Source organism: Salvia hispanica, chromosome 3 (genome assembly GCF_023119035.1).
Source record: "Salvia hispanica cultivar TCC Black 2014 chromosome 3, UniMelb_Shisp_WGS_1.0, whole genome shotgun sequence".
NCBI lineage: Eukaryota > Viridiplantae > Streptophyta > Magnoliopsida > Lamiales > Lamiaceae > Salvia > Salvia hispanica.
This window is the reverse complement of record NC_062967.1, coordinates 51,690,920-51,699,958: the sequence shown is the minus strand read 5'-3', so window position 1 is coordinate 51,699,958 and position 9,039 is coordinate 51,690,920. Positions and strand designations below refer to the sequence as shown.

General features: G+C 35.4%; 2 protein-coding genes across 4 annotated transcripts; one reads left to right on the top strand and one right to left on the bottom strand.

The window, feature by feature from the left end:
* Positions 1–3,776: 3,776 nt before the first annotated feature.
* LOC125217146 (lipid phosphate phosphatase epsilon 2, chloroplastic-like) lies at positions 3,777–5,572 on the top strand. 2 transcript variants are annotated; one of them, XM_048118981.1, is made up of 5 exons: positions 3,777–3,909; positions 4,022–4,209; positions 4,750–4,975; positions 5,172–5,245; positions 5,334–5,572. In XM_048118981.1, exons 2-5 carry the CDS (start codon positions 4,081–4,083, stop codon positions 5,556–5,558), a joined length of 654 nt encoding a protein of 217 aa, XP_047974938.1. In that variant the 5' UTR covers positions 3,777–3,909; positions 4,022–4,080; the 3' UTR covers positions 5,559–5,572. The 2 variants fall into 2 exon arrangements, with proteins under 2 accessions (XP_047974938.1, XP_047974937.1); XM_048118980.1 differs by having other exon boundaries at positions 3,841–4,209.
* Positions 5,334–8,281, bottom strand: LOC125217144 (putative pentatricopeptide repeat-containing protein At3g47840). Of its 2 annotated transcripts, XM_048118979.1 has the most exons (3): positions 8,212–8,281; positions 6,048–8,147; positions 5,334–5,956 (listed from the first exon to the last, which is right to left on the bottom strand). In XM_048118979.1, the coding sequence occupies exons 2-3, from the start codon at positions 8,043–8,045 to the stop codon at positions 5,924–5,926; spliced, it is 2,031 nt and encodes a 676-aa protein (XP_047974936.1). In that variant the 5' UTR covers positions 8,046–8,147; positions 8,212–8,281; the 3' UTR covers positions 5,334–5,923. The 2 variants fall into 2 exon arrangements, with proteins under 2 accessions (XP_047974936.1, XP_047974935.1); XM_048118978.1 differs by having other exon boundaries at positions 6,048–8,224.
* Positions 8,282–9,039: the final 758 nt, after the last annotated feature.

Below are 9,039 nucleotides of genomic sequence, written 5' to 3'. Positions count from 1 at the left end.
GGTAGGTTGGTTTTAGGGGAAAATAAATGAGACTTTGTGAAGTAAAGGACACAGACATGATGGGGTGATGTGAATGAAACTCTTTATTCTAATTAAAAGATAGGACATGCATGCAGGGGTGCGGCTAAATATGAAAATAAATTTAAGATTTTTAAAATTGATTGATGGTGCTGAAATTTTCCAGCGTAAATTCCAGATCATTTATCTTTCTTTCAAGCTATATTTAGACATTTAGGGAATTTGAATGTACTCAATCATGAAATGTTGTTCAGATTAATATTGTCATATTAGACTAACTATAGCAAAAAAGTGGTAGCTTTAATCACCTAGATAAGATTATCTTTAAAAGCCAAGAGTGGAGAAAGAAAAAAGAAGCTTAGCAAAGTTCCAAGAGAGAATCTCAAGTCATCAGTGATAAGTGGAAAAAAGCTAATGTTAATTTGATTCCAAGTAAGAGCTTTTTGGATGGCCATAGTGCTTGTTTGTAAGCAACTTTTAAAAAAAGAATATATGTTATGTCTAAATGACAAAGAGTTGAGTCAAATTATTCTTTATCGACTTATACCTTTTTTTGAATGACTTTAATTTCTAAACAAAATTATTCATTATACAGTATTTTTTTTTTGTTGAATTATCTAAATTAAAGTCCACTCTAGAAAGAAAAAGTATACTTAGTATTTTTTGCAATTTTAATTGAACTCCAAAAATATTTCGTACTTGAAATTCATCGCCAATGCATGCACTTGGTCAACTTCCACAACGACTTAAATTTACATTTTAAGAAATAAAAACTCTAAAGCGTCAAGTGGATAGTATCGAATATCAGTGAATCACGTTCTTAAATTATTGGTTGATAATTTTTTGATCAAACAAATTTTAACAAAAAGCGTAAAATGACTTAAATAATTTTCTGATCATACAAATTCAACAAAAAGCGGAAATGAAGTTTTTAATGTGGGCCTCACATACAATAATGGTATTCGGCTTCTCATTGGGCTTTATCTTGACAATCACAAAACTACCCGCATTTCTACCCCAATCAAATTTGGATTGAATAAATTACTGAATCTGAAAAAAAAATGATATTTTTTGAGAAATTGAATAATTGGACATATATACTTTGCTAGAGTTAATGTTATTAATTATATTAAATATTGAAGGGTGGCAATGCATCCCGAAACGTGCAGACTGATATGAATAGTCCGCTAAATCGGTCCACACCCGATCGAATTATGCATCATTGTATACTATTCCAGAACTCCGTATATTATCTTATATATAATGTAAAAACTACACTTTGGATGAGAAGTCTCTTACCAATCGAGTTATACATTACTGTGTATTTCTTTCTATATTTTATCTCTCTTTCCCCCACTTTCATTTCTCTCTTCTTAATTTCATTTCTCTCACTTCTCCATTTTTCTCAGTTTTATTTATTTTATAAACTAAGTATTAAACATACACACATAAAATTGAAGAAGAAGAACTTTAATTTGATAGTACTATATTTAAAAAATAAATTTAAAACAGCAAATTATAAATATTTTTCACATGAAAATTTCAGCAAGATTTATTATCATGTACAAAATGCAAAAACTACACACGCAAGGGTGTACAATGAAATTTATTAAAGATTTAAATAGGATATGAGATATGAGAATCAAGTACTCCAGTATTAATATCTACTTTTATGTCTTGACTTCTATCTACTTGTATGTCTTGGGAGAGATATGAGTGGAAGCTGCAAATGCGAAAATGGAAGCATTATTTTTTATTTTTTCGAGAAAAATTAATACTTTTTTTTTCAATTAATAATTAATACTACTCCAGTAGATTACAAATTGATTATTGATAATTGCAACAAATGACATATGACACGTTCAAAAACGTAGTACTACTATTACTTTGTTTCGACATGAAAATTATGAGTATATACATATTTGATCCATCTTTCTCTAACACACACTACGAAGATAAAATTTGTGAGTGTGAAGTCAAGTTACTTTTGTCATATCTATTTAGTTGGGTTGCCAAATTCCATTTATTTAGGTGGTCATCATGTCATTCGGTTAACTTTTCTTCGAAAACTAATTGTTTGGTGATTTCCTCTTACCAACTTTACATTTTCTTTTTCTTTATTTCTGTCCGAAATGCAATATTGTTATTTAATTGACTGTTATGCTCACATATTTACTTCAACACATCTATTATCTATACATCTATACATATAATAAAAATGGAGTTTTGAAGAAAAATGAAAGAGATTGTCATTATGAATTTTGTTAATCAAGATGTGGTCATGTGGATATGAAAAGGTTTTCTTTAATTTTGTGATAATTAGGGAAGAAGAAATGAAAAGGTTTCTCTAACAATGAATGATACTTTGAAAATGCCAGAGACCATTTTCAACCGGACAGGTTATTTGTGGTATCAAACTCATACGGTTCGACTTTCGAGTTTGGCCTTTAGAATGTGATTTTTTCCTTCTTTGTCATCCCGAGCTCCACCGCTGACCTTTACACCAATACATTACCACGTAATTATGTAAGAAACACAATAAAATCCACCAATTCGGTAGGGAAAACATGTAATGATTTGATTCACATCAATATGTAAATTGTACTAATACAAGTATGAGTAATGGGTTACAAACCAATGTGTCTAGCATAGCCCGAAACAACATAAGGAGACAGTAGATGGCGGTGAATGAATAGGGATAGTAGCAAAGGAAACTTCTAGTTTAAGAGTGAGAGACGAAAATTTTATTAAAATGAAAGAAAGATTAAATAAAATAACCCTACGTGCTATCCTGGATACAAATATTTATAAGACAAGCTCATAACTGGGTACTGCGTGGGTGCTCGAAATCCAAAAATCTCTCACACCAAGTGTTTAAACCCGTAATTTTGATTATTGGGTTCCCATATTTGGACGAGTTTCAGATTGGGATCTGATATGCCCAAAACACGATAATCGAATTTACAGCCTCAGGAGAAGAGAATCAAATAGCAATATGATTGTCCCATAACTTGAAATTTTTGAAAAGTTTGAAGATCGAATTTTAAATTATCCGCTTCACTCTGTTGTGATAGTTTCTATTCACTAGGTTTGAAATTTGATGGTTTATTGCACATGTAACATTCAAACTTTTGAGTAAGGATAATTGGCTAGAAGATTTGAGATTGAATCCAACGGGTGGAGTGACACGACTAGTAGCTCTAGTTTACAGAAAAAAATAAATAAATATAAAAAAATATACTCTCTTCGTTCCATTTTAATGGAGTTACTTCTTTCTATTTTTCTCTTATTTTATTCTTTCTCCATATTAATATCTTTCTAAAATGATTGAAAAAAAAGTGATTCGGTGTATCAGATTTTATTCTAAAATAGGATATTAATTTTATGAATTAAAATACTCCCAGTTTTCAGAATTAATGTTATAAGGTTAATGGAAACTAGCATAATCGAAATATCCAAGCAAGTTAGTAAAGGAGAGGAAATATAGTTTTTGTTCAATTTAAGTAATATTTATTTTTATATTCAGATGTATAATTGAGCTGTGCAAATATTGCAAAAAATTATTGGGTTGGAATATGTGGGGATAAATTAGGCGAATCTCACATATTAGGCTCAAAATTAGTGCAGAGATGCTACATTCGTCCGTTTATTATTTTATTAAAAGTTCGGCTCTACTTTTTGGTAGTACTCCCTCCTAATGTCATTTCTCTTCTTTATTCTGTATAAATTAAAGTCGTCATATCTGACCTTTTGATTAACCTCTACCTAACTGCATTTATTACTGAACTTTTTTTAAATAAAATCAAGGAAAATTACTTGATTTTGAATAACTTCAAAATTTGTTGGTGCTGAGCTCTAGCAAGAAACCCCACCAAAATCAAAGTAAAGAAGGTCAGAATGTCTGCGATTTTGACGCCCATTTCAGCTTCTGCTTACTCTTTTCCTGAATTGAGAAATTCTCGAGGCCCCACCACGAGTTTCTCAAAAAGATTGGGTTTTTCAGGGGAATTCAGCTGCAGAAAGCCTGTTTGTAGCGATATTAGGAGAAGAAATCTCTGTAAAATGAGGGGTTCAAGGTGGGGTCGTGCGAGTACGACCGATGATGGAGTTCCTGCCTTTGAACAGGAGGCCTTTGTGAATGAGTCTTTGACTTTTGAAGATGGTGGAATTGAAGCTACTATCAATCATATGGTTGGTGTCTCCCTCAAATTCTTGTTTATCATCTGAATTTGGAGTAATAATTGTAGTTAGTTTATGTGCTATGTCGTTATAAGGCATGATATGTAGATGAAGAGTTTGAAACTCGGTGCTTTTTTCTGGAAAATGTATTTGATGTTGTTGCTTGATGCTTATCTGCGTAGGTATGTGCTCATGCTGATTATGATTATTCAAGAAATAGGAGCTGTAGATTTTGTGGATATAGGCATATAGCAGTTAATGTAGTTGAAATTTTCTAAGGGTTTTGAGGCATTGATTTGGTTACATGATTTTCTCTGGAAGGTAGATGATTTTTAATGGGTAAGCATTAAATGTGGCTGTGCAAAGCAAAGCTATGATATAGTAGTACTAATTAGCATGTCATTTTTGTTCTTGAGCATTGCCAGATTCATGATGCATATGTACATGAATCATGTTGAAAACAACCATTTTCCTGAAATTGATTGGGCTTGATGAACATTTTCCTGTCTTTAAGAATTAACTAATTTCATTGGCTTCGTAAACTTGATTCAGAGCAAGTGGCTCATCTCGGCGATTCTTATTGTATTCATTCTCTGGAGGCATGATGCACTAGCTTTATGGGCTTCTATGGGGTCTGCAATCAATGCTACGCTCTCAGTTGTACTTAAGCATTTACTAAACCATGAAAGGCCAGTTTCTGGACTAAGATCAGACCCGGGGATGCCTTCTTCTCATGCGCAGTCTATAGGTTATACCATCACATTTCTCGCTGTTTCATGTAAGTATCATGACATTCTTGCTGTAACAAATATGGTTGAAATTATGTGAAATAAGGATGCAAATTATCCGAGTTTTAAGCACACATTCCTCTGCACGGCATATGATCATTTATATTGTTGACTGCTGCCAAATCTGCTTCATTAACCTTGTCTTACTACGCATATTGGATATCTGATGTGTATCCTTCTCTATAGTGGTGGAGATGTTCGGAGTCAATGCTTTTACAGTCACACTAAGCGGTGTTTTTGCTATAATCGGCTCTTATTTTGTAAGTATATAACAGCTGCACGCAGACTTGCTAGTTAAATTTTGATAGAATTAACTTGTTATTGAGTTTTGAAACCTTGTTGTTGTAGGCATGGCTCCGGGTCTCCCAGCGTCTTCATACAGTTAGCCAAGTGGTCGTGGGAGCAGTCGTTGGATTCACGTTCGGGTTTCTCTGGTTCTGGTCATGGAATAGTTTTGTGCTCAACTTGTTCACATCCTTCTTGTGGGCAAAACTTGTGATCAGTTTGGGTGCCTTTGTATTTGTTGTTTCTTTTGTTTTTCACAGTTACCAGTCCTGGCTTAATGATACATAGAAAATTCAGATGAATGTCTTTAACATTATTATTGTAGCTCTGAACTATCTCAATAGGATCATTGTTGAACTTGATGCTCATAATAAATGAAAAATTATTATTTCTACAAAATTTTAAACTTTTATTCTCAATGCATTGAGAGAAACTTTGAAGAAGAAGAAAACAAACAAGTAGAACTTTTGTATAAATCATGAAATCTTTGATCAGAGCTTTGATCCATGAGATTTTTAGCCCCAACTAGCGCGATTCTTCCTTAAAGCTAAAGTTTTTTCGAAGCTCTGTGACTCGATGCTGACCTGGGCGTGATGCTTGGTGTTGGAAGAACTGATGGCATGTCTCTTTCTGGTGCCAGTTTCCATTCTTGATCAAAAGAAGCTGACCTTTCTCATAGATAGTTTCTTGAAAGAGTCCAAGATTTCCATCAGCCCAGAATAAATAAGCACATTGCTTTGACATTGCATAATAATCCTCAATCATTTGCTAACTAACCTCTGTAAAAGATAGGATTGAAGCAAGTTCTTGTAGTGTGAGATCATCTTTTGAAGCTATCAACTTCAAAATGCAGTGTATATCTTCATACAGTGGATTATTTTTGTCACCAGCAGCGAATGCAGAAACCCGATCCTTGATTTTGATCCAAGACCAGCCAGTTTCCTTGATAACACCTTTTGATTTCATCAGTTTCCTCACCTCTGCAGCTTCGCTCCATTTACCTCTTGAGGCATAGATATTAGCCAGTGTGATATGCGTCCCTGCGCAATCTGGGTCCCGTTGGAGCAGCTGCTCTGCTGCAGTCCTTGCACGCTCAACATCACCGTGTTCTCTGCTGGCTCTAAGGAGAGTTGACCAAACAACATCATCCCTTTCCACCGGCATGCTTCTGATCATATTCTCGGCTTCCTGCAGTCTTCCAGCCCGGCATAGGAGGTCGATCATGCAACCGTAGTGCTCTTTTGAAGGAGCTATGTTGTAGTCTTTCGTCAGTGAATCAAAGTAGTGAAAGCCGAGGTCAAGAAGTCCCACATGGCTACAAGCGCTAAGAACGCCAATGAGTGTAACAGGGTCTGGCCTCATACCAAAATGACGAAGCTTCTCAAACAGATCAATGGCTTCTCGGCTGCGCCCATGTTCAGCATAGCCATTGATCATGGCTGTCCATGACACTATATCGTCATTCTGTGACAGCGAGAAAGTCTTCTCTGCATCTTGTAAGCTCCCACATTTCGAATACATACTTATTAAAGCACTTCGTATAAGTGCTGTTTGATCCAAACCAACAGTCAGAGCATAAGCATGAAGCTGTCTACCCTGTTCAAGAATGGCCATACTTCCACAGGCACTCAGTACACTAGAAACAGCGAATTCAGTCGGTTTCGGCCCTTCCCTCCTCATCCATGACAGAAGCTCGAGGGCCTGCTCTCCATCACCCCCTTGTGCATGACCTGCAATAATAGTACTCCAAGAAATCACATCTCTTCTTCCCATTTCGCAAAATATTGCTGAAGCTGAACTTGCCTGCCCACATTTTGAATACATTGTCATGAGCGAATTCGCTACTGACAATGAATCTGCAAGACCTCGTTGCAGAACAAGGGCGTGTAACTGTCGTCCCCAAATAATTCGTGCAACATTTGCAACGCTAGAAATCACTGCAGCATAAGTGTACTCATTAGGGGACACACCACACTCTCTCATCCTCACGAAAGCCTTGATTCCCTGATGATCATTCCCTCTCTGAACATACGTATTTATCACAGACGTCCACGAAACCACATCAGGTTCACTCATGTTCTCAAACAGATGCAAACCGTAAGCTAGTTTCCCACACTTGTTATACATTGAGGCAAGGCTATTAACCACATACGAGGGCGTATTCACACCATCCTTTATCGTCCTAGCATGAATCTCCATCCCATGCTTCAAGAGCTGCAAATCAGCACAGGCCTTCAATGCAATGGCAAACGTGTAAGTGTCATGCTCGACACCATCCCTCCACATCTCCGTGAAATAGGAAAGCCCCTGCAAGCTACAACCACCACGAACAAGCCCCGTGATGATGGCGGTCCAAGACACTACATTTCTCAACGGCATCTCATCAAACACTCTACAACCCTCCAAAACTCTACCATTTTTCATGTACATATCAAGAACTGCGCTCCCTACAAAAACAGAGTTCAAGAAACCAGCTTTGACCGAATAGCCGTGCAAAATCTCCCCAAAATTCACATTCACATTCAGCCCACACGCCTTGAGAGCAAGGCTGAGAACGAAGTTGTCCATTCGGGTATTCGGGGCCACCCACATTTTAGAAAACAGAGACAACGCTTGAGATGAATCTGAGGCATTCACATAGCCCGAGATCATAGTCGTCCAAGATATCTCATCTCTGTGAGGCAATCCATCAAACATGTGGCGGGCTCTTCTCAAGTCGCCGGCTTTTACGAGTTCCTTCAGCTGGGAATTGAGCTGCAGCATGTTCGTTTCCATGGCTTCAAAGACTCTCCCATCTTCCCGAAAACTAATTTGTGTGGAATCAGCGTAGGCTAAGCATGCTGTCGTATATAATCTTCTTGTAACAAGAGGCCTCAACTGTAACACCATGTTTAAAAATAGACACAGCAAAATAATTAATTTGCTAATAGTATCTGAGTACCTGCTATTTTGGAAAGAAATGTCATTTTGCTATTCAAAATGTACTCTTGCTTCTTGAAGAGTAAATAAATTAGTACAGTGAAATTTAGTAAGAGCATCTCAAAGTGGAAAGGCATATTACGAAATTATATTTCTCATTTATTTTCTAAAAAGTTATTATATATTTTAAAAAGGTAGTAATTCACTCCTAGAAAAGAAGGTAAATTAGAAAAGCAAATAAAATAACTATTTTTTTACCTTTATATCTTCTCAAAATGAAAAAAAAATATAATACCTTCTCAAATACCCCTTTTACTAGCATGAAATTTTATGAAGGAAAGATATATATAATAGTTATTTCTCTTTACCTCTCCATTTACCCTCTCCCTAGAGATACTCTAACCAAGACAAAAATTAGTATCCTCATATTGTAGTTTAGTTCCAATAAAGTCGTTAGTTTGTTTATATAGGTAGTACTCAATAATCCGTCCGCCATTTATAATCTCATTTTGATTCGACACAAGTTTTAAGGAATTGTTTGACTTTACAAAGAAAAATGGGAAATGAGTTAATGGAATGTGGGCTTCATTTTTATATAGTACTATTGATTTTATAATAGATTGTGCTTGTAATGATTTAGTTGAACGGTGGGTCCACTTACCTAAAATGAAAAATAATACTCCATTCATATATCCACAAAAAATAGTCTCATCTGTGGACGATATGTGTTTAATTGAGAAATTGGTAAAGTAATTGAGATTAGAGAAAAAAATAGGTAAAGTATGAGAGATTAGTAAAAATGGGTAAAATATGAGATAGAAACTTTCTATTTTTGAAAATAAGACTATAT

Bases quoted from the DNA above. Each gene is read 5' to 3' on its own strand.
- LOC125217146 (XM_048118980.1), top strand. From the start codon at position 3,916: ATGTCTGCGATTTTGACGCCCATTTCAGCTTCTGCTTACTCTTTTCCT. The intron at 4,210-4,749 runs GTTGGTGTCTCC...AACTTGATTCAG, and splicing joins AAGCTACTATCAATCATATG to AGCAAGTGGCTCATCTCGGC. The intron at 4,976-5,171 runs GTAAGTATCATG...CCTTCTCTATAG, and splicing joins CACATTTCTCGCTGTTTCAT to TGGTGGAGATGTTCGGAGTC.
- LOC125217144 (XM_048118978.1), bottom strand. From the start codon at position 8,159: ATGGTGTTACAGTTGAGGCCTCTTGTTACAAGAAGATTATATACGACA. The intron at 5,957-6,047 runs GTTAGTTAGCAA...GACTCTTTCAAG, and splicing joins CAATCCTATCTTTTACAGAG to AAACTATCTATGAGAAAGGT.